Raw genomic sequence first — 25,191 nt, 5'->3', positions numbered from 1 at the left:
CTGCACACAGCTGGGATAAGGCTCTGGAGAGCAAGGGGCTGCATGGCAAGGAGATGTCACCTCCTCGTCCCTTCATGGCATGGCTCCAACCAGCAGTTTCTCTCCCTCTTTCTATTACAGAGAGGTATAGCTGCTGTCACCCATGGGCAAAGGAGGGTCCACTGTTAAAAAAATGTCAGAATAAACTTTTCCTACTCTGTAGAATAATTAATCCAAATCCGAGGGTGCAGCCAGGGCCAGTGCAAGTGGCACCTTCTTTTACAGCCTTTATTTATCATAGCCCCAGCCACGACTCGAGGTGAGGGTGTTCTCCAACACGTAGTGCAAAAACAGCTTGGAGGAGAAATTAACTCGTACTGGGCTGAAGTCAGGGCTTGCTCCATTGAAGGAAGGTGAAAATTTTAGCCACTTGTGACATCTCGTGCCTGTCTTGTGCCCAGCATTTCAGAGATATTTTGTGAGTGTGGTCAGGGTGGGGAAGAGGTGATTGGAAGAGGAGGGCACAGGGACTAGGGCACAACAGCACAGAAAGTCTGGGTTGCAGGCTGTAAGCTGTCATGTTGTCATTGCCAAAGCATTTGGGATGTTTACAATAGCTCTTTTACTCTGTAAAATTCATTCTTCCTAAAGCAAAACGTTTATTCCACTTGAGTACAAATACGAGTTAAATGTAGTGAAATCAGCTTAATAGTGTAGTTATGCCTATTAAAGTGACTGTTGAACTAACATTAAGGCATTTCACATTAATTCCCTCTCTGTGGCCCCCAAATCTGATTTACTTCGACAAATCTCCCGCTATTGAGACGTGGCCACAAGGCTCCATGGCTCTGCATCAGATGGCACTACAGAATGTAGGCATCAGACTCAAAAAGTCAAGGTCTATCAGCTGCAGAAAGAAAGCAAACCTACTGATCAAAGCAGCTAGATAAGGATGCCATGCCATCACTGATGGCAGTCAGCTTTTCCCCAGCCCATTGTTTCTAAGCAGATATCATTTAGAAGATGTGGCCTTAGTCACTCTTCCCACTATTGCAGTGGGCAGGAAGGGGGACATGCGTGACCTCAGATTGAAACAAAAAAATGTTGAAGTCATGTGTTAGAGAAAAGTCTGCATCATTAAAAAAGAATTGACGACTTTGCTTTTCATTCAAAATCTCAGCTTTCTGTTTTGTTTCTAAAAACAATTACTTTCTGAAGAAAGCAGAGACATCTGACCACTTTCTTATGGCTAAATACAGTCCGTCAGTCATCTCCTTTAACATTTCCTCTATAGGAACCATGTAAAAGAGGATGAAAACCAGATATCCAGCCTTCCTCTCTACATTTTCCCAGGAACTCTGCCTACCAGACAGCAAACTTTTATTTTTCTGTTCCCTGAATTTTATACCTGGTACTCTGTGAGATGGATGCTGTGGTATTCTACAGGTGGAGACAGAAATATGGAACACCAAAAGCATTTACTCGATCCCAATGAGGGCCAGAGGTTCTGAGTGGGGTTTTGAGGAATTGGGGTCTACATGATGTGCCTGCATGTCCATTGCCCACCTCAACAATTGAAGTTTGGGCAGTGTGTCTGGTGCTTTGGAGAGAGTAGGATCTTGCTCCAAGCACTAGACCAGATCCATGCTGGTTGGGCACCATGGTGTTTTGGGGACCAGTCCCATGGAGTTTGGGATGCAACTCCCATGGTGGTTGAGAACTATCCCCATGGTGTTTTGAGGACTATCCCTGTGGGGGTTGGAGCCCAGTCCCGTGGTGTTTGGAGACTGTCTCCATGCAGATGTGGCCATGGAAGTGGATCTTCCTCCCCATGCCGTGTCCCCTGGTTTGAGAGGGAAACTTGTGCAAAGTAGAAGGAAAGTGTCCAATGCTAAGTTTTATGACTGGGAAAAGAAAGATCTTGGCTTTAGCCTATGGGAGATGGGGTGGGAGGAGACAATTGTTTTTCTTTTGTATTCTTAATTGTTGTGTCTTGGGGGAATGCTCCATCTATGACTTGCCCAGCTACCTCTAGGCGGCGTATCCCCTCTGGACTGCTGACCTGAGCAGGCAACACCAAAGTGCTGTCATCTCCATCCTTGGATGTATCCCAGCACTGATTAGGTAATATCCTGAGCCACCCTGTTCTTAGCTTGAGACTTGGCTAGAGATCTCCAGAGGTCCCTTCCTACCTGAATTACTCATAATCAGCCAGTGAAAGATGCTCTAGAAAATGCATAAAGCACTCACAGCAGCAAAATGGGGCAGCTGGATATGTGCCTCTGCATTACAGCTCTGTGAACACCAACAAGAATCCCCTCTTGTTCAGCTGCAATGGGTGTGCTTGTGAATGCAAGGAGTGCAGGGCATGGCACTTCTGCATCACAAGGACTGCAGATTCTATTCAGATATGGAATAAAAATAGCATTAGGTGCATAGAAGTGAGCTTTTTTCATTTATGCCATCAGTTCGCAGCATTCCTGAACCTTCATAAAAGGCAGAAATAGATTATAAGGGTTTCTTTTTCACCGTGCTCATTGCTGAATCCAAGAACCTTCTGACTGAGTTGAAATAATGCTAATCCATGTAATGCACACTGGTTAGTGGTTCTGATAGAAATAAAGTAGAAGAAAGAAAAGCAGCAATTATAAATATTCAACCCAGGTCTGGGGAAAAATACCATCTGTTTGAGACACAAACCCTGTTGACACCGCAGAGCTTCCAGTTACAAACAAAAAGGATTTAAAGTTAGGATGTGAACTTTTAAGTTTATGTTAATTAAAGCCTGGCGTCTCTAGGACACCAGCTGAGCTGCACACTGCCTTTCTAAAATCTCTCTTGTGTTTTTTGAGAAAGGCAGACTACAAAGCATACGATGCAGTTCCTCCATTTAGAAGAAGCGCTTTGACCAAGCAAATCAAATGGAGCCCCATTAGAAGCTGTCAGCTGGTTCAGAAGTCACCCAAGATCTGGCAGATTCAGAAACATTGACTCTGAGAGGAGCCTGCAGGTTCTTCCCTAGCTTTGAGTACCATCACACGCAAAGCTTGATTTTTGACATTCTGCACTGGGAGAGCTATTCTTTTTTAGAGTAACAACACAAGCTGTACGGATGGAAATCCTCCTCCCAAGACCCCTGGGTTCAGGTCATTTACTGCCCTGCCTTAATGGAGTGTATGGAATTCTGCCTCCTGTGATTTGGATAGCAGAACAGTGGTGTAACCCCCCACTAGCATTAACCTGAACAGTTTAAAATGCACAGATGCCTTTGTGTTATGAACGCAGCTTTGGCAGAGATCCTTTTGAGTGCCCCATTTTCTCAGTGAAGGGTTGAGCCTCATTCAGCTGAGATGTTCAGTGCGGCTGTGCTTCTTGGGCAAATATTTCCTTTTCACATCATTTTGTGGGAAGTTAGCAACAGCCACCCCTGCCCCTGCTCAGCTTGGATGTGGTGGATACCCATATTTCTCCTAACCACTGCCAAGTTCCCTTTGAGTACCCAGCCCATGCTGGGGGCTTTCTCTTCATTGATGCTTTTCCTTGACCTTATGCTCCAGCATCGACCCAAGAGCTATTCCAGATATAGTCACTATGGCACTCTTCATCATATTTGGAAAGTCATGTCTGTCAGGTGAAGTCCATAGACTGGAAAAAGGGAAACATGACTCCCACTTTTAAGAAAGGGAGTAAGGAAGACACGGGGAACTACTGGTGAACCTCAATTCTGTGCCTGAAAATCATGGAGAAGACTCTCCTAGAAGCTATGTTAAGGATGTGACCTGAGACAGCCAGAATGGCTTCACCAAGGCAGATTGTGTCTGACCCATCTGGAGGCCTTCTATGACAGTGACAGCATTGGTGGTCAGAGCAAGGGCAACTGATGTTATCTACCCGGACTTGTGCAAAGCCTTTGACAAGGTCCCACATCCCATCCTTATCTCTAAATTGCAGAGAGATGGGTTTGAAAGGTGGATTATGGATAAATGATTGGTTGGAAGGTCAGAGCCACGCTGTTGTGGTCAATGCTCCATGCCCAGGTGGAGGTGGTGACAAGTGGTGTCCCACAAGGGTCCAAGAGCAATGTCTGGGACCAGTGCACCTCAACATCTTTATCAACAACACAAAAGCCAGAACTGAATGCACTGTCAGCAATTTGCTATTGACACCAAGCTGAGTGGCGCAGCTGATTGAACAGGAGGAAGAGATGTCATGGAAGGAACCTGGACAGGCTGGAGAAGTGGGATTGTGTCAATGTAAAGAGGTTCAACAAGGCCAAGCGCAGGGAATTGGGTTGGGGCAATCCCAGACGTGTGGGTGGAGAGTGATGTTTTACGCTGCCGGATAGTGTAGGACAAAGGGGAATTGTTTCAAACTAAAAGAGGAGAGATTTAGGTTAGATATTAGAAAGAAATTCATTACTATGAGAGTGATGAGTTGCTGGAACTGGTTGCCAGAGACCTGTGGATATCTCCATCCCCAGAGGTGCCCAAGGCCATGGATGGGGCCCTGGGCAGCCTGAGCTGGTGGGTAGCAACCAGCCCACAGCAGGGGCTGGAACTGGATAGACTTTAAAGTCCCTTCCAAGCTAAGGCATTCTACAATTCTATGAAGAACAAAGCACCTTTTCTTCAGCTTTCTAATGTCTGGACCTTGGCAAACAATTTGCATTTTTATGTTACTGTTGTGTTCTAGGCTTTTATCCCCCCCAACTTTTTTTTTTTTTTTTTTTAAACAAACCACAAATCTCATTATAGTTGGCTTTCTCAAAACTCCAGCTTCCTGGTGTGATGTGAAAATGCATGCTTCATGGCAGCACTAGAAACAGATTTGTCCTTTGCACTGGGAAAAGAAAAAAAAGAAAAAGAAAAGCAACCAGAAGCTGGGTCTATCCACTGGCTGGAGAGAAGCATTTTGGCTAACTCTGCTCCTTTGAACTTACCTTCAACAGGCTGTATTCAAAGAGGACTCCACAGGGTCCTCCTCAGTGGCGTCAGCTCCAAGTGGGGACAGTTGTTGGGTGCCCTGGTACATCCCTCCTCCCCATTACCATCTCCCTGCCCAGCCCTTGCTAGCAAGAGGGACCCAACACCAATTTGAGGCCTGTTGGCTCTCACAATGGCCTGGATGTTACCTCCCCCACCTAGGGATGTCACTTTCCAACCAAGGAATGTTGCTGATGGGTTGGGTTTCTGCAAAGCATTCCCTTCACTACATTTCTTGTTTAATGGCCCTCATTACATCCCTGTTCCCATTGTGGAGACCAGAAGGCTGTGACTGGCTGTGCCAGTGCACCAAAACCAGGAGGTGAGGAAGAAAAGAGCCATCAGAAACACTTCCTCATAGGTGTTTTATAAGAAAGCATCTGGCAACTCCTTCCTCCTAACTGCAGTATTTTCCAGGAGCTAAATGACCAAAATGCCAATGCTTTAAAACTGGAAGGTACACCCAGTTATGTGAGCTGTCCCATCACTGTGTTCCCATCATCAGTTATTGCAGCATCATTAACAGCTACCCCCAGGGCACAGGATGGAGGCTCATTCTTCAGACTCTAAAAACACAACCTCTCTTCATCCCTTCAGCTCCCATCTTCTGGACAAAAAATCCCACCAGCAGTGCCATACCCTCCCCTCCACCAACACACACATTGCATCACAGTCCTCAAGCATCTCAGATGTCTGAGGGCCAGAGACAGCACCAGCCCTGGGGAAGACTTTGGTCTCTGAGTCAGAGGATGAGTGTGAGGAAGGAATAGTCTGGAAAAACCCACCGCATCCACAGGGAAAAGTGTAGCACATGTTTTTAAAAAGCACAGTGGGGAAGGGGAGAAGTGAAGGTGAAGCAGTCAAGGGAGAAGAACACCAACAGCAGCGCAGGCTAGGAGCACTTGTCTGGCATATGAGAGTTTGAATGTGAGGAGATGCGAGCTCTGACGATGCAGATTTGGCTTCCAGCCTACCTCGTCCAGCTCCCTGCACCAATCAGTGGCACTGAGCACCATCAGCTCTAAGATCTGGGACCAACCTCGTAACGGCATTTGCAAAAGAGCAGCAGCTGTGTCTGCAGATGGGTTCAAGTCTGTGTCTCCCAGAATGATTCATTTTGCCTCCTTCCCGTGGTCCATGTCCCATTTTTCTAAGGTCATAACAGCCCCCTGGCAATATTATCCTCCTCAGACCCTAGCACAGCCCCAGTACACTCCTGCACTCCACAAAAGAAGAACCTGGATGGCATCACAGGATTTTAAAGCTCTTTCTGTTGATTAAATACATGAGATTCCTGCAAAAGCCAACGTAACAACAGGATTTCACAGTATGGGGGCACAGGGGACTGGGGCAGTCCATCCATTTCACGCTTTCCAAGAGAGCAATGAATACTAAGCCCATTTCTCTGACATGAGGAAAATTGCAGTGAGATGAAATGGTTCGGTATGAGAAGGAACGACTGAAAGATTGTGATGCAATGATTTTATTCTCTGCTTCCAGTTGATGCTGTTTTATTCCTTGCTGTAAGATAATATTCACTTCTGGGGCTGTGGCCTATTTCATCTCAGTTCAATTGAACCATTTAAAAAACTTTTTTCCTCATTTTGCTGAAAAAAACTCGAAAACAATATAAAGTCAGGAAAATAAGTTTTCAGCCAGTGGACCAGAAAATAATCATCATAATCAAAACCAGATATATCTGTTCTCACAGAGCCCCAGCCCCAAGCAATGCAGAAAAGAGTCGTGTGCCCTGGGCTGTCTGGTCACCCTTCATCCCTTGCAGGTGGGATGCTGAGGAGCTCTCAGCCCACATCCCAAAACCTTCAGCCACCTCCTGTACACCCAGACTGACCCATGCTGTCTTTTCCCACCCAAGCCAGATCTACGTGCTTGCAATCAAAATGTCAGATTGTGCATGCCAGTCTGCAGCCCCAAATCGAGTTCGTTATGACCTCCAGGCTCTTCCCCAAGTTTGGCACACAATATACCATTATCTCCTGTTAAATGCAGATGTTTCCTTTTTAGGTCAACGAGAGCTGAGCAAAACAGACTACAAGCCTCGAAATGGGGTTCCGAATTGTGGGTCACTGCAAACTCAGCACTTCTTCCACCTGGGAGCTTTCTTATAGAATTGCATGCAACAGATTTTAACGATAAAAAAAAATTCTCATAGATTCATAGAATCACTAAGAGTTGGAGGGGACATTCAAAGGTCATTCTGGTCCAACTCTCCTGCAGTGAATAGAGACACCCACAGTTCCATCTCAGGGCTCAGAGCCCCGTCCAGATTGACCTTGGGTGTCTCCAGGGACAGGGAACCCACCACATCTCTGGGCAGCCTGTGCCAGTGCATCATCAGCCTCACTGTGGAAAACTTATTCGTTACATCCAATGTAAATCTCCCCTCCTTTAGTCTGAAATCATTTCCCTTGTCCTATCACAACGGATCATGAACGGTAGCTCCCCTTCAGAAGCTGAAAGGCCACTATCAGATCTTGCATTTGGGATTTGCTGAGCCTCCTGAAGTTACCTAAACTCACTGCTCGAGCTTGTCTGGGTCTCTCTGGATGGAATCCCGTCCCTCCGGTGTGTCAAAATGCACCACACGGCTTGGTGTCAACTGCAAACTTCCCGAGGGTGCACTGAATCCCACTTTTGATGTCCCTGATGAAGATGTTGAAGAGCACTGGTCCCAGTACTGACTCCTGGGGGACACCACTCTTCACTGATCTCCACCCAGACACGGAGCCATTGACCCCTTCTCTGCATGTGTGATCTTGCAACCAATTCCCTGTGCATCAAACAGTCCACCCATCAAATACATATTTTTCCAATTTGGTGAGAATATTACTGGAGATCATGTAAAAAGCTCAATTAGATGACATCAGTTGCTCTTCCCTTGTCCAGTGATGCAGTAATGCCATCACAGAAGGCCACTACAATGGTCAGGCAGGACTCATCCCTGGTGAAGCCATGTTGGTTATTCCATGTCACCTCCCTCTGCCTTAGCATAGCTCCATGGAGGATCTGCTCCATGACCTTCCCTGGCACAGAGGTGAGGCTGACAGGTCGGTAGGTCCTTCCAACCCTAGCAGCACCCTTGTGCACCATCGGTAAGAGCAGAGAACAAAGATGCTCAATTTTGGCCATGTAAAGCTCAATGCTCCTCCTGTCCCTTCCAGCTCCAAGTGTTGAGGGAGCTTAATTTCAATTAGCTGTTCCAGCAGTAAAACTGAGGTGGCAAGCTGTCAGGATCCGGCCCTCTGGGCTTACCACTGTGGTAATGTGAAACCAGGTTAACTGGCAATATGATGCTTATAGGCCAGTGATTCATAATACTGTAGAGTTTGAGGGAAATGTAGAGCCATTCATGATTAAGAAATGGCTCTTGTTTTCTGCTAAATATATAAAATAATCACTCATCCCTTGAGCAGCAGATGCAAATTATACATAGTATTAGCCTCATATGCCAACCACTACAATTCTGGTGCAGAATGAAACCATTTCCCAAGGCTCCAGAAGTCCTTTAATCTGTCTTTTGACGTCAAATGACAAATTTCTTGCTGGGGATCATTAATGGGATGACTAATGAAAGCTGATAAGTGAATTTACAAATGAAATTAAGATATTAACACTACAGGCCACGCAAGAAGAAAGAGAAATGTGGATTTAGCAACAACAACAAGAAATGTGGTAATCTGCATGGGATTTACAGCTCCGTTCCTGCCAGGCACATTGGAGATGTGGTATTTGCTGCCTGGGGAATGTAGAAAGCACCAGACTTGATGGACACCTTTCCTGGAGCATTGGCATCCCAGTACCTTCAGACACTGCCTGAGGTTTATAAAGTCTGGGCTCCTTCCCTCAAATTGGACAACAAATGTCACTCTAGATTGAAGACATGCTGATAGCCTCGTAAAGATCATTAAACCCATACAAAAACAAAATAACTTTAGACTGTGGCTTTTGCTGCCAGTTATTTCTTTTCTTAGCACCTCAAACTACATCCTCATCTTACTCATCCCATTTAAAATCCCAAGCAACTCTTCTAAAAAAAATGCAGGGCTCACTTTGTATTTGTGCATGCGTAGGCAAGTTTAGATATTGAAAGCTTGGTGTCGGTCCCATATCCTACCAGCTTCACCATGAACCTGAAACTCATTTCCAGTTTCTCCTCACAAAAATATGGGGCTCACAGCTGAGCCTTTGTAAATCTTAGCTCCCACCAGCTGACAAGAAATGGTCGGAATGGATCAGATGCACCAAGGAGCACAAATGAGATTCTATCCCACACTGCACAAGAAAGAGGACTTTCTCTGCTATCAAAAAAAAAAAAAAAAAAAAAGGAAAACTTTTTTTTTTATTCTATTTATGCTCAGTTTCCAAGCAGATGTATCACAAAAGTTGGCTGACTGGGCAAGTGTCTCTTATATCCATGGCTTCCAAAATCACAAAGATCCCTTTGCATATCTCACTGTTTGAATTCTCGGCGTGCCTGAAGGAAGAGTCAGATGCCAACCAGAAGGCAGATAAGGAAGACCAAAGACACAGCTGAGGGGTGGGGGGGCACATTTGTTGGGCAGGCAGTTTCCAGTGCCACTCTCCCTTGGAGGATCCCAATACACGGTGCCAGGGCAGGCAATGTGTTTCTGGATGCCTTTTAGAAACTTTCCAAACATGGAGAAGACAAAAGCAGGTTTTTGGAGCAGCTCTATCTGAACCCCAGCATACGGCAGTTGGACACCAGAGCGACTACCAGCATTGGGTGGGCTGTCCAGTGCCAACAATACTCCTAAAGGTCCCTTCAAAAGAATGCCATATATCAAAAGGTACCTATTACCCAGCTTTCTCCATGGTTAGGAAAATGCCTGCTCCTTGCATGATTCATTTATGGATTATGGAGGAAGAGATGAACAATAATGGCTCCAGAGCATCACCTGAGCCTTCTCAGGAAAAACAGCATTGGCTGAAAGCACCATCAAAATTGAGAGCCCCCAAAAATACCACCCCCCAAGGCAAGATATTCCCAGGAGCAATCAAATTCAAAGGAAGCTTTTGCTAGACTGCAGGGCTTCTGTTCAGCGAACCTTCTGGACTCCTCAAATCAGTTTCTTCAAAGTAGGGAAGAAAATCCCTGGCTTCAGATAGGTAGAAGAGAAATGTTTGTCAAAAAACCATCTGAAATCAAAACAGATGGCCAAGCTCATCAAATCAGTGGTGCATCTGCGTGAAAATATCAGCAGCCCCTTCCAGACAGAGGTCTACTGATGATGCAGTCATCACAGGGCAGATGTTCCTTGTCAGTGAACATGCTCTCATCTCATGGAAATGATATATTTCATCTTTTTGGGGTAGATTTCTGTACAGGGGTACCCAGACCTCTCCACACACCCACACCGTGGAGTGCCACTTCCAGGAAGGAGGTGGTTAACCTCATCTCCTGCTTTTCTTTCAGAAGAAGGATTTCTTCCTGCAAGCACCAGCATTTTGTGCATCCTGCAGCCCCAACCCACCGTGGTGGCCCTCATTTTGGGGGCCATTATGGCAGGGGCATGAGAAGTTGTGTTTCCTCAGTTGTTCATAGAGAATGCTAGGTCCTTCTCAGAGACTCAGAAATCTTCATATAAACACTTCCCTATAGGCATATCAACACTTTGAAAGGACTGAGCCCACAGCCCCAATGTGCCCCTCAGTGCCTCTCCCTTTAACTGCAACTTCACTGCTTCCATTTTTGCTCCTAACCCTCTTAGCTTATTCACCTGAACCAAAGCAATAATTTTCACTTATGAGCATGCAGCTTCCCTGCAGGAACACTTAAAGGTAAAGGAAAGAAAACAACTGTGATTAGGGACACTTACCAAGAGAGCTGCATAGTATGTATAGCTCAGCAGTGCAACCCAGCTACTGCAGAGGCTGTGTAATGCAAAGAACCAGCAGGCAGGAAAATGGGTGAGAAAAGATTCTGGAGGCTGCACAACTAAGGAGAAGGAGGACAGAAAGGATTAAGCAAAGGGGGTTAGGGCAGAAATGAGTCTGATTTCAGTGAATCTCAGCTGCTCTGGGGCTCAGCAGAACCGAGTGCTCCAGCACCCAGTGGTCAGTCCCTACCACAAGTAGTGTTGGTTGTGTGGGCTGAAACATGAGAAGGGGCTTTGTTCCTTTGGAGAATGAGTCTAGCAGTTCCCAAAAGAATGGAGTTTCGCCTTAAGAAGGTTTGGGAATAAGAAAAGACCAAGCAACGATTAAATTGGGATCTCCCACGGGGTTGTGTGTGGGCAGCAAGGGGAACTGTGACCCCCTGCCCATCCAAACTGCACACCAACCCAAACTGAACCCAGAAAAGGAGAAAAATTAACACTTTCTTCAGTGGGTGTAAGCGCAGCTCTTGCTGCCCAGAGCTGGCACTGGCAGGTCCCTGCCATGAGCTCCATGCAGCTGCTGTGCTTCCAAGCACTTCAAAGCACTGCTCCTTCCTTAAATGACTGCACTGCCTTAAACTCCTCGGTGTTGCAGGGGCTTTAAGCTCAGAAGTGATGTTCTGAAGCTTTTTAGAGACCACTGTTTAATGGGAAAGTGATGCTTTGTGTTGAACCTGCGAGCTGCAAGTTCTGCAAATGCACCCAAATAGGATGTTACCCAGAGCGACAATGTTGGGTAATATCACAATTCCCCCAGCTGCAAAGTCATCTCTCCCGTGAGAGATAACAGATATTGAAGATTAATGAGATACAGGGTAAGATCTACTGAAGGTAGATCCCCACACCCCTTTATTTCCAGTATCTTTACTTGCTGCTTTCCAAAACCAGCACACCTCCAAAAACAAGGATCTTCCAGGGATGACATCAGGCAGCCCTAATGCAGAGCTCGGTGTTAAACCAACACATACATGCCAAGGACCCAGAGGGCTGGAGGGGATGTCTGTGCCCTCCACTCCCAGCACTGCACCCTTAAAAGAGTCATTCCCTCCTGTAAAAGCTGTTCTTCGGTTGAAGGTTGGCCACGGGAAGAAGCTGCTCCCCCCTCTGCTGCAGGGTCTGGTGCAGCAGAATGAGATGAGATGGTCAGGGATGTCACACGGGCTCCCAGGGGCAATGCAGGGTTTGTGGGGTGCAGCAAGACAGAATCATAGAACACAGAGGGAACCCAAGCTAGAAGAAACCCAAAGGATCACCAAGTCGAACCCCTGGCTCCACGTAGCACTGCCCGAACCCAAACCCTGCGTCTGAGAGCGATGTCCCAATGCTCCATGAGTTCTAGCTCAGCCTATGAAGGGGCTGAAGGGCTACAGGGAGCTGTAGAACCACAAGGAGCTGTAAGATTACGAGGAGCTGTAAGGTTACGAGGGGCTGCAGGGTTACGAGGGGCTATAGGGCCATGAGGGGCTGTAAGGCCACGAGAGGCTATAGACCATGAGGAGCTGTGGGGCCATGAGGAGTTATAGACCACATGGAGCTGCAGGGCCACGAGGAGCAGTAGGCTGCCAGATCTCCCGTCAGCCTCCTCTTCTCTGGGACCAAACCCTGGGACCTCCACCGCTCCTCAACCCCCAGCTCTGCCCCAGCAGTTCCCTAAGAGGGATTTTGCGAGCCTCCCATCTCACCAGCCCTCCCCAGCCATCTTGTTTTTTGCACTCGGACGTAACTCATCTCTTTTTTAATAACACACCTGCACAGGGCCTGATCCACGCACGGTCTGGTCCAACGCTCATTAGGCTTTGCTTATTATTCCCCCCAACAAACAGGAATAAGGAAGAGCAAAACACACCTGCGATTCGTTTCTCTCATCCCTAACCACGATGGAAATGGTGATCACAACCCAAACCTCTTGTGAGACCCCGGCACAGAGACAGATGGGGTTAGCTCCCATTCGACAACATGGCGCTGGAATTCCTGCAGATGTGTTTAAGACCTTTATATAACCCTTATATAAAGCCATCTCAGAGCCAGTTTTGCCCATGTTTGAGATTATCCTTCTTCCTGTTGGAGAAAGAGGTCATTCAGAGCAACCACGGGCTGGAAACGACCCACGTGCCTCCGTGCCCACAGCATGGGATTTCTCCCAGGCTTTCTCCTCCCGTGGATGCTAAAATGAAGGAAGATGATTTCCTTTGTACAGGTGCCTTCGTGAGTGTCAAAGGAATTAAGCCATTAACGTGCGGATGCTTTTGATGGATTATGAGCCATGAAAGCCTGCTGGTTACTGACTAACAATGCTGGGAGGTGGAGTTGGAGAAGGGGGGGAGGGGGGATGTTTCCTCTCGTAGCAATGTGTTTCGAAGCAGACAGGTCAAAAATACGATGTGGATGATAAATTGCTCAGTACGAGCTGCCATTAACCCAGCAGCTTTCTGTATTATTGGATCACCCAGGTATCCTCAGAGCGCGTGGACCAAATGGTTTTGCTCTGGACCATTCACGAGGAAAGGAGCTCAGGGTGAACCCACTGCTCCCGCAGGGTTCTGTGGGGAGCTGGGTTTAGTCTTGGTAGTTTCAGGGTGGGGTGGAGGGAAAGGGGGTTCATTTAAATAAATTAAAAAAAAAAAGAAAAAAAGAAAAAAAGAGAAAAAAAAAAAAGCCTCATCTCACGTGGGATGGAGGGGTTCAGTAATCATAGAAATAATAATGATAAAAAGTAATAATGAATCAAAAAAGTCACATCAGAAAATGATCAGCCCCCAACAGGCATGCATTTCTCCCTTCATGCAAGCGAGAAGCACAGCCTCCCTCCTCCTCAGGGCGTGTAAGGGATACATGTGTCACACACGGAGCCCAGCGTTGGCCCGGGGCGAAGATGGAGCGAGAACAAAGGGCCACAGCATACACTACATCCAGGGGAGCAAGGGAGCCTGCTGTTGCTCATACAGGGGGACAGGATGGCCGAACAGGCATCGAGATACACGGAAAAGAAAAGTATGGAGAAGGAAATCATAAAACGGAACAAAACGAGAACTGAGGGTAAAGCTAGGACGGAGGTGGAAAGGCACGGCCTTGCGAAATGATGCATCTCCTGGAGGGATGCTGGGGAAGGCAGGGCGGGCGCCTGGGAACACTTTTGTTTGGCTTTCTAAGGAGGGTGGAGAGGGGTTTTCCTTGCCGTTACAGCAGTAGGGAAGCACGGAGAGGCTGTGATCTGCCTTCCCCTGGCTACAAACACCTGTCCCTGTGGCTGCCTTTGGGAACAGAATGCTACCCCCAGCCCCTCTCTGCTGCTGGGAGCCGTGGCATCCACGTACCACCCTGTAGCCAAAACCTGAAGGGTTTACAGGACCTGGGGAACGAGGTCTGGTGCAGTGACCACTACTTTTGCAGCCAAACTGCCCGCTAACCACAATTATTTGTCGGTGCATCCCTCTGTGCTGTGATATCTTAAAGCTGCTAGGAACTTCCCCAAGCCCATGTTCTGATAATGGGGAAGATGGTGGACCTGGGGGCTCCCGGTAGGAAAATGCAGCCGTGGCATGAAGACCTGGGGTGGGTTTATGGGGGTCTGAGGGAATATTTATAGAGTGCCTGTCTCTGGGACCAGGCACTGCAGCTCCTGCCTGGCAGCAGATGGTGGGCAGGGCACTCATTACACGTACGTGCCCGACTGCAGGACTAAAAGAGGAGGTTATAGGGTGTTGTTTCTTTCTTTCTTTCTTTCTTTCTTTCTTTCTTTCTTTCTTTTTAATAATTATTTTCCAGGTCCTTTTACCTCTTGTTAATCAAAATCAAAAATGACTCCCCCCATCCATCCGCGAGTCATCCCTCTCCTTTCGGTAGCACTCAGGTGAGGAATGTGTAATGCGACTAAAAATAAGCAGCATCCCCTTCATTAAATCTCTCTGATTAATAACGAGGGCTGGGATTTATGCACTCTTTTTGCCGTTTGGTTTGATAAGAGAATTCTGCATCGGTACTCTACGGACCGTGCATAGCGTGGGAGCATGTACACACAGACTAATGCCAGGATATAGGATGGGGGAAAAAATATATGTATTTATGTTAAATATATGTTAAAAGCCCCCATATCTGCGCTAGGGGAAGATCCACTCACTCCAACCTCACGATGGGGGGAAAGCAAGGAAAAAATCTAAACAGCAGGATACGACAATAAATGGGAAAACAGCAATAGAAAAAGCACACTAGGTTAATATAGGAAAACTAGTTTCTTTATTGAGAGATCGTATATTAGTATTAGTGGAATCGTGTGTAACAATGTCATCATGCACACAATACAAAAAGGCAAGGCCCACCATGCTATGGAAGGGCAACAGAACAAAAGCAGCGTACACTGAGCAGATGTATAGGCTACAGCACATTACATTTCAGCAGGGTATGTCTCTACAGAGAGATTTACATCAGAAACTAGGTAATGTAAAAAAATACAGACCATGCTTTAGTTTTAGTACAAGAAAAAAGGTGGAGATACACAACCAAAGGATATTCGGTACAGAAAAATTACCCACAAAATAAGAACAGGAAGTAATTCAGCACAGCAGAAAATAATGTTATCCCTGTTTAATGGAAAGCCATTGTGCCGCTCGGGGGGGTTGGGGGGGGGCGTGGGGCCGGGCTCGCACCGCCGGGGCCCATTGATTCCTTTTTCTTTTTTTTTTTTTTTTTGGAAATTTGTCAATTGCGATGAATCGAAGTATCCCCGTCTGCTCACTTTTTTTTTTTTTTTTTTAATTTTTTTTTTTTAATTTTTTTTTTTTTTTTTCCTTTTTTTCCCCCAATATATTTTTAAGGTCTTATCCCCCCCCCCCCCCCCTCCTTCTTCCCTCTCTTCCCCCCTCCTTCCACCCCACCCCCCCCCGCGCCCCAGCTGCAGCAGAAGGCGCCCACTCGGCAGGGATTTACAGAGCGATGCCCTCAGCTACACGGATGGCACAGAACACGGCTGGTACCAGCTACACTACGCGGGGGGGGGGGGGGTGGGGGGGGTAAGGGTGAGAAAACAACGGAAAAAAATGAAAAATAACAAAAGGGGGGATGGGTGGGGGGGTGGGAATGGAGCTACCGAAGCGCAGGCGGGAGCGATACAAGCGGGTATCCCGGAGGTGGAGAGGTGGAAATGAGTGGGGGGGGGGGGGGGGGGGGGGAAAAGAAAAAAGAAAAAAAAAAAGCCCATATCGGGATCTGCTGTAGGACAGGGCACTGAGCGGGGCTCGGAGGTGCAGCCCCACCGCTCCCCATCCGTTCCATTTCCCCCAGCCCTCCCCCTCCAAACCAACCCAGTAACACCGAGCGGTGCGGTCCCGGGACGCGAACCCGCGGCCACCGGCGCACGACGCGGTACCTCTGTTGCGCACGGAGCCGAAGACGGGCAGCACCAGGTAACCGACGTGCACCAGGACCATGCTGCGGCCTTCGTGGCGCGCGCGGGCGGCGCGGCCCGGCCCGCCTCGCTCCCCGTCGGTCTCTCCGCCGCGGCGCCAGCGGCGGTCCGGGCTTCTCCGCTCACACAAAGGCGACCGCCGCCAATGGCAGAACGCCGCGCGCGCCCGCGGGACACGCCCCCTCCTCATTGGCCGTCTCCTCGACGGGTCACGCCCACCTGGCGGAGAGCGCGGCCAATGGGAGGCGGAGGGAGGGAGGGGTGCGCGCGCGCGGGAACGCGGATGGCGGTCGTTGGTTTGGGGGGGGGTTGTGTGCGTGCGGCGCGCGCGGGCGCACGTGGAGTGTTGGTGCTCGCGTGTTGTGTGAGCCGTGCACGCATGAGCGCGCGTGTGGTTGGTGGCTGGGAAGGACACGTACAGATGCCCGTGTTCGTGCACCAACTGCGGATACATCCCTTGGATGTGATGCTTGGGGACGGAGGGTTGTTAGGGTACTAAGGCTAAGCTCGTGGTTGGACTCGATGATCTTTAAGGTCTTTTCCAACCTGAGCGATTCTATGACAGCATGCCAACGCACGCGTGCACGCACCATATACCATGCACAGACACGCAGACACACGCACATGTGCAGCTGCTGCCACGCACACACTCATGCGTGTGTGCCCCTGTGCATCATTCATGCAGGCATGCCTACCAGGTGCACAAAGGCACATGGATGCGGGCAGTTGGTGAAATACGCACGTATTCCTCCTGCACCAGCATGCACGTCAACGTGTCACATGCATAAATGCACACACATGCATGAATATATGCCCTCCTGCATCGGCGCATGGACAGTGGTGCATGCGTGCATGCCCACTGCACGTGTACGCACCGTGTACACAGTCACATGCACACACATGCACCCCCCCCCCCCCAGCAGCACACGCTGCGGCAGGACGACGGCCTGTTGTGTGCATTGATGCCCTGGTTCTGGCATCTCCAGCTTAATACAGTGCCAACCAAGCATGAGGTGCAAACCTTCAGTGTGTGGAGACTTCTCCTTGATGGGCACAGACATGGGGATGTGCAGGAGGACAAAACCCTCCAAATAATAATAATAAAAATAATAATAATAAATAAATCCCAAATCATTGCAAGGATTTGGCTTTGTTGTCAAATCCAGGTTTTGTTCAGTGACCGAGGAGAAAACCTGTTGTTTTTTGTTAGCTGCTTTTTTTTTTGTTGTTGCCGTTAGTTTGTTTCCCCAGGAGAGCAGGGACCCCAGAGGGTGACAAGGGGTGCGTTTGTTACGAGGTGCAGTTGGCCATGGGTTCACAGCTGTTGCTGTGGGCACTGGGGTCACAGCAGAGCAGAGCATGTGCTGTTTCTCGCCCGTGGAGCTGCAGTCCCTGTGCCGCCCAGGGACTCCACTAATCCCTGCTTAGGTTTATCCGTGTGCTGCATCTGGAGGGCTTCAGCCTCACAACGGAGGCGTGCGGCGGATTTGTCTGTCTGGATTAGTGCATTTGTGGGGTTTTCAGCACCGGGCATCCCTCACTGTTTAACCCTTTCCCTGCTGACACCAGCTGGAAGAATAGGAAGGGTGAGTGTGACCCTTTTTTGTGTGTGTGCGCTTTGATGTGCACAAAAAGAAAATACTCTTTTTGCTAAATTTTCACTCCCACCAGGGTCTCCCCCAGTCTCCCTCGTTCCTATGGCCTGGGACAGCAGTTGAGCTGCAGTTGCCAGGGGTGTTATGCCTTGACAGCACACATGTCCCCCCAGCAATCCAATCCCCCACGTCACACAGATGTTGCTTGCTTTTTGGCATTGAAAATAACTCGCAGCCATTCCCAAGGCAGCTTTTGGGATCCACAGTGATCCCAACACCACCCATTTGCAGTGTCCACATGCTTTGGCTTGCCCTCATGGGAGGATTGCATGGTGTTGCTTCACCTCTTCTGCAAAACCAAGACGAAATCCTTTGGGATAACAGAGCGGGATCCATCTGTCAACTCAAAAAGCTGATGCACCACCCTCATTCCCACCTGGGATGCCTTGCAGATCTGCATCAAGATGGCCAGATGACGACCTAGCAAAAAATGCATAAAATTGCTCTTACACCAAATTTTTGTCCTGTGTAGGTAGATGATGGGCTTGCTCTGTCTGTAGCCAGGAGCTGCAAACAGGCGTGAACACAAACATACAGACAAGGCCAGGTGCCTCGTCCTACCCAGCAATGTCATTTTTTTCTGAATTGCGGCAGTTGTTGCACAGTGGGAGCTCTGCCCATGTGTCCCAGCAGAGACTTGGGATGGGGATATTGGGATCCTTTTGGTTCTCCTCTGCTCGGAAGGTTGCAGCCCAGGATGCATACACAGCTCGTTCCTAGGGTGCCATCTAGTGCCCAAATTTCCCCAGCGAAAATGTCGGTGGCCAAATTGCATTAAAAACCACTGCAAAGCCCAGGAAAGATTACTACCCTGATTCTCCCTCTCAATGAAGGCATGGAGCAAGGAAGACAGCAGCCCTATAGGATGAGATTTTAGCAGCCTGAGACCACTGGAACATCCCCTGGGTGCTTTCATGACGTGGGGAAGGTCCTCGGATGCTCCTGAGAAGTGTGGAGGAATCAATATTCGTTCGCAGTGTGGGAGAGGAACTTCTCAATGTTTTCGATTTGCTGAGTCTTGTCCCAGACACACTGCCTTTTCAAGTCATCCCTCTTTTCATTAGGAAAATGTTGTGTTTTGTAAGCTGCTCTGTGCGTCTTTAACTCCCACTCTTCACCTTCCCGTTGTTTTCTCTGTATGGCTGCAACTCAACCTATTGTCTTCATATCTGTAGGGTGTGGTGAGCTTAGAACCCAAGGAGAACTCATGGGGGGACTCAATTCACAGGATAACCCACAGGAGGACCCATGCTACAAGCCAAGGAAAACCCATGGGAGAACTCATGGAGAACCTCTGGGAAGAACAAGGAGAACCTATGGGAGTATTCAAGGAAAACCCATGGGAGAACCCAAGGAGAACACGTGAGAGGACCCACAGGAGAACCCACCTACATCCTTGTCCCGACTGAGGATAAAGCTGAAAAAAAGATGACAAAAATAAAGCCCGAGTGAATTAGGAATGAGACGTTGTGTGGTTCCACAGCTCACTGCAGAAGCACTCTCCCATGTACCAGGTAGCTGGGTGGCAGAGCCAAGTCACCAAGACTTTGCAGTGGCAAACTTTCTTCTTCTAAGGGTTCTTGGTAGGTGCCAGCAATGCCAGTTGGTGACCACAGCAGCTTATAGAGATGTGCTGGGGGGACTTCAAATGCTTTGTGTGGAGATCCCCAAAAAGTGGCTGGCTGGCTTTGGGGCACATGCCATAGAAAAACACCGTGTGCTCCTCAGTTATTAAAAGGAATTCAAGCAATACATGGTCATCTGAGCTGCTCCACACCTTCTGCAAAGCCTACAGACAGCCAAAAGCCACAGGGCACTTGTAGATACAAAGCACAGCTTGAAATTTCCAGCTCTTATCTTTCTGGAGAGAAAAAGCTGGGAACAGTACCGTGAACCTCCCAGCACGAAGGGTGACCTCCCATCGCTGTCTGTCCATCCTGATGTTGGGATGGGGTAGGAAATGTGGCACTGAGAGCCCAAGAGAAGACCCAACGTGTGAAGAAATGAAAACAATTTGACAATATACCCCAAATTTGGATATGGTTTGTTATTTGGGGGTTTTGTCACACATGGTCTGGGGAGAGTGTGAACAGATGGAGCTGAATAGGAAGTGCAGCCATGTGGAAAAGCAATGGAATTACCCCTTTGTGAATCTGTCCTGTCCCATGCCAGGCAGGATGAGCTTTGGGTGAGAACACACAGCACACTGCAAGAGGGACAGACTTCTCATTAGAGTCTTAATAGCATCACTCAGCCCAACCAAAACCAGAAAGGTAGCGGGGAAGGTTTGGGGGTCCTGGATTATGGCTGTCTGTCATTGTTTGAAGCTGTGGACAAAGCAGATGTGATCCTCACTGCACAAGATGGGGTATTTTGTCAGAGCTGCACAGAGGAAACGGAACAGGGAAGGCACTGGCCAGGCTGCAGGTCTGCATTCTTTTGTGCAGTAATGAAAAACGGATTTTGCAGAGAACAATTCTTTCTTTTCCATCATTTTGCCTTGTTTGCAACAAAGCTGGAAGCAAACACAGGATTTGTCTGCCACAAGTTTGCATTTTGCAGGAGTGCTGCTCCTGACCTTGCAAAGAGAGGAGTATTGGAGCTCCATCCCTGTGCTGCTCTGGAAACACAGGAACTGGTGCCCACAAACTACAGCCCTAAAAAGGAGAGGGGAAATACAGCAAGTATGTCAGCAAACTGCACTGATGCACACAGCAAAGGACACGATCTGCAGACCTCAAGGGAAGGAGAGAACTAAACTGCTCAGTAGAGCCTTTGCAGTTCCCTTTTCAGTCTTTACAGGCTGACATCCACAGGCTGTGGGCATTTCCTGGGTGCTGGGGAAATTGCTTCTCATCCCCCCCCACATCTGCAGTGCTGAATTCGGGAGTGCTGCAAGCCAATCCTGGAGCTGAAAGGGAATTATTTTGGGGATGTGACAAAGAGAGCTGCGTACCAACCGAAAACGGAAGGAAGAAAAACAAGACAGCACTGTTTAAATAATACACTCTATTTTATTTCGTCTTAAAATAGTTTAACCTTTATGCTACAGACTTGTTTCAAAAAAACGGAAGGTCTCATCTTGCACCAAAAATATATATATTTTTATATATTTATATAACACTCTGTTTGCTTAATTATTTTTATTTTTATTTTTTCCTCCGAAGACCATTAAATACCAGATGGAAAAATGAGAACTAAATAATGAGTGTCGAGAATAATCAAAAAAAAAATTTTTTTTTTTTTTTTTTTTTTTAAGCTACAGTCGCACGTTTCGAACATTTAAATTCTAAGCAATTATTTGTCTTTGCTACAGAAGATCCCACGTTCACTCTCAAGCAATTCAGGAACTGCTGAACCAAGAAGGACGTGAGCCAATGCACAGTGCAGCTGAGGGGAAACCCCCATCAGCTCCAGTGGGTTCTGGATCAGGCCCTGCGTGCATTGGTTCTTGGCCATACAACGGCTGAACATTTCACTTTCCTGCTGAGAAGAGCAAAACCGTCCAGGCACCTTTTGCTCTTATTTTTAATACAAAAAGAATAAAATAACAATAACAACAACGACCAAAAAAAAAAAAAAAAAGCAAAATGAAAACACTTCCCTAGCTATCCAGTGATTGTGTTTTTCAGGCCACTACCCTCCTCAAATTTGATAAGGACAAAAAGAAAATGCGTAGTGTTTTAAATAAAAGAAAACCTGCATCGGACTACAATGCATGGATTGTTGAAACAAACACAGTGCACAATGGGAGGAAGTCTGGTTAGGACACGGTTGTTATTATATATACATGGAGGTCACATAATATACAAACTTTAAAAAAAAGAAAACAGTTTGCATTTTAATGGCAGGCCTACTGATGGGTCCCTGCAGCTTTCATTGAAACTGATCTCTACAAGAACTTCATGGAACAGCAAAAGCCACGAAACCACCATTCCAAAGTTGCAGTTTGTTGCCAACCACACCAACACTCCTTAGGTTTTGGTGGTCTCTCTTTTTTTTTTTTTTTTCTCCCTTTTTCTTTTTTCCTTTTTTCTTTCTATTTTTGGCTCGCAGAGAAAAATTGGTGGGAGCCAAATGTATTTAAGAAAAAAAAAAAACAAACAGACAACACAAAAAGGAAATGTAACTCCCCATGTTGTAATTATCCCCTGTTTCAGCCATTATAGGCAAAAAAAAAAGCAACAACAACAACAACAAAGAAAAACCTGCTGATGGAGCTGTGTAAAATTTCCATCAGGAACATTTCGAATACAAGGGAGTATTTTAATTGCACAACAGACATTTAAAGTGAATATCAACCTGCGTAAGTCTAATCTTTGGTTTTTGCCTGGAGAAAAGGCTCAAAATGACAGATTAGGATAAGAATTTCCATATGTGCTGAAACTGGAGCCCACTGAAGTACACAGTTCTGCTCGTCTCGGTCAGGCAAACAGAGTGTTTCCTGGATTGTACCCTAAAAGCAATTCCAAAACTAGGATAAGAGACGTGAGCTGCAGGGAAATGGTGCAGATCTGGTCAAAGAAAAGACCACAACCTTACACTCTGATCCAGCAATACCGTTTGGGGCAGAGTCTGAAGCACGTGAAGCATTGGTTGGAGAAGACCTCAAAGATCCCCAAGTCAAACTCCAACGCATCCTCACCGTGCCCACTAACTAAGTCCCCAGTGCCACATGTATGTGTTTCCTGGGAACACAAACTCTGTCAATTCCCCAATGGCCCCACAAAATCAGGAAACTGCCCGGGATTAACACTATGCATCTGTTAAAGTGCTGTGCCAGACTGGGACTTCACAAGTGCTTTGAGATGGTCAACGAAAGCAAACGAGCAATAGCAGAAATGAAGACTAGGAGCAAGTATGTCTCCTTTCTCTCCTTTCCCTACTCCAGGCAAGATTCAGAAATAGGGAAAAAGTTTGTATACATTTAAAAAAGCAGGCGGATGCTGGGTCTTTTTATTACTTGTCATGTTCTTGTGCTTTTGCAATGGACAGCTGCTAGACAGTTTCTACTACTGCTGCTCTAAACCGTAACAAGCCGTGGGTTGTGATCAGTGAAACACAGTAGTCAAGTAGACAGAAGAGTCAGCACTGAGAAGAGTGTAAACTATAAATTATATTGAAAATAAAAGTCCTTTAATTAGAAGCTGTTCAGTGCATATGTTATGGGCCTTTTGTATTAAAGACAGTCCCTCCTGCGGGTAACACAACCAAATCAGCTCAGATATAAATACTCCTGGCCCAGCTTTCCAAAGTGTTGAATACCTCCAAGTCCACTGAAACCAGTGAGGACACAGCATTTCTCAAAATCACTGATGCTCACACTGCAAAACACTAACTGCTACTTACAAACTCAATATACTGATAAATTAAAAATGTTCTGAAGTTGGAGGCGGGATGAGTGGGAGGACGTAACTTTGCACACAATGATTTCTTCAAATTAGCACTCAAATTAGTAAATATGGATGTGTTTTAAATTTGGAGCTGCTAAGTTTTAATTCTGGGAGGAATTCTCCTTTAAGAAGGCAAAAGCAAGAAAAAGATCTAAGTGATATTAAAATTATACTGCATTCTTATGGAAATAAAAAAAAAAAACAACAAACTTCATGAGCTTGAGTCTCACAATGCCAGGAATGGGGCTTCTGAAGCTGAAGCTATGACTTCTGTGCCACAAAAGGAGAAGGGATGGGGACAGAAACACAGTGACATGGCATTACAGTAGATATTTGCGCCTGGTGTCCTCATCCAAAGTCAGGTCTACTACTTCTGGGGGAGAAGACCAATTCTGCTGGGGAGTCCATGATTGTGTTTGCTGAGCGTTAATGTACTGCGAGCCTGAGCCATGTTTCCAGGAAGACACACTCTGGATCACACCTCCCCTGGGATGAACATACCTGTAGCAAGGCAAAAAGCAAAAAAGCATTAAAGCTACTACTGAATTCAGGCACAAGATTCTTAGCTGCAGTGTTTCATCCCTTATGCGTCCATCCCCAAAATTTCATGGGTGTTTTCCTATTTGCAGGGTCCATATCATCTTAAACAGCCACAGATCTGTAAGTTCACCAAGCTGAGACCAGACTTCAAATCGTCCTTAAAGAAGGGAGAGGGGCTGGACTCTGCCAGTGGGTGCAAATGCATGGATCTCAAGGATCCTGGGGAGTGCTGTCCCACCATGTGCACTGCCATGCATTATTCAGAAGCATTCAGTTGGCAGTTTTACTGGCTGGAACCTTACAAAGAGACAAACTGGAAGTGAGGCTCAGAATCAACACCATGTTGCAGTAAAGACAAAGTGACAGCTTCGTGACAACAATACAGCAATGAAACTTGATTTTTCTTGGGTCATCGTAGGTAAGATTCACAGAAATGCTGGGAAATGCTCCCTGCTGTTGGCACAGCCCTACTTCAGTAAAACATTTCAGTGGTGAGGCACTGGCACAGGTTGCCCAAGGAGGCTGTGGATGCCCCATCTCTGGCATTCAAGGCCAGGCTGGATGTGGCTCTGGGCAGCCTGGTCTGGTGGCTGGCAATCCTGCACACAGCAGGGGGTTAGAACTGGATGAGCACTGTGCTCCTTTGCATCCCAGGCCATTGTATGGTTCTATGATTACAGTCAACGAAATGTACTGAAAGATAAGCATGCACTCAAGTGCCTTGCTGAAGTGCTCATCTACTGATTAGCACGACACTTTTACCTATTGTACTGATAACAGATATGTGGCAAAGGAAGTGCACGCTAATACAGACAAAGGATTTTGTTACACAAACTGATGACAGGAATTAAGATGGTCCCTCCATTCATATCTGGAAATCTGATGCATGTGCTAGTAAAACTTTGCTCCTTTTGCTCCAGGTTTTGCTCCTCTAAGTGCTGGTGGTGGCTGCGTACTCAAGCAGGACATTTTGGGCTGCTGGTAAACTGTGTCTGACATTTACATTCTATTTAATTCAAACCAGCACAGTTTAGTTTCTGCACATCTCCTGAGGTTATGTTGTTCTATTTCTTTTTTCATCCCTGGTTATAGAAAGTGAAACGGAACGGGGAAGCTTATTCTCAGAGCTCTAATTTATCCAAATGTAAATGTCTCATTTCCTTATCAGAAACGCTGTTTAGTTTTGGATGCTCAGAAAGACTTTTTCATTACATCTTCCATCTAAAAACTGCTTACTTAAAAAACGTATCTACAAAGAATTAGCAAAAAGAGATGGGAACTCTAACAAACAGAGGGGATTTTTTAATTTTTTATTTTTTTAAG

At 47.0% G+C, this 25,191-nt stretch overlaps 2 protein-coding genes across 4 annotated transcripts in view; both read right to left on the bottom strand.

Moving 5' to 3' along the window:
- Window positions 1-16,385, bottom strand: part of ARK2C (arkadia (RNF111) C-terminal like ring finger ubiquitin ligase 2C) — a 43,048-nt gene extending 26,663 nt beyond the window's left edge. The window contains exon 1 of the mRNA XM_052670304.1: window positions 16,242-16,385. Coding sequence (XP_052526264.1) covers window positions 16,242-16,302 — 61 coding nt within the window. The 5' untranslated portion in view covers window positions 16,303-16,385. The remainder of the gene's footprint in view (window positions 1-16,241) is intronic.
- Window positions 16,386-20,927: 4,542 nt separating this feature from the next.
- ARK2N (arkadia (RNF111) N-terminal like PKA signaling regulator 2N) overlaps window positions 20,928-25,191 on the bottom strand; it is a 43,141-nt gene continuing 38,877 nt past the window's right edge. For all 3 annotated transcript variants that reach the window (XM_052670214.1, XM_052670215.1, XM_052670216.1), the window contains one exon: window positions 20,928-23,829. In XM_052670214.1, the coding sequence (XP_052526174.1) occupies window positions 23,649-23,829 (181 nt within the window). In that variant the 3' untranslated portion in view covers window positions 20,928-23,648. The remainder of the gene's footprint in view (window positions 23,830-25,191) is intronic.

This window comes from Tympanuchus pallidicinctus, unplaced genomic scaffold, assembly GCF_026119805.1.
Source record: "Tympanuchus pallidicinctus isolate F22 unplaced genomic scaffold, pur_lepc_1.0 scaffold9, whole genome shotgun sequence".
NCBI classification, from domain to species: Eukaryota; Metazoa; Chordata; class Aves; order Galliformes; family Phasianidae; genus Tympanuchus; species Tympanuchus pallidicinctus.
The sequence above is the reverse complement of the archived record's forward strand: the minus strand, read 5'-3'. Positions and strand labels throughout refer to the sequence as shown.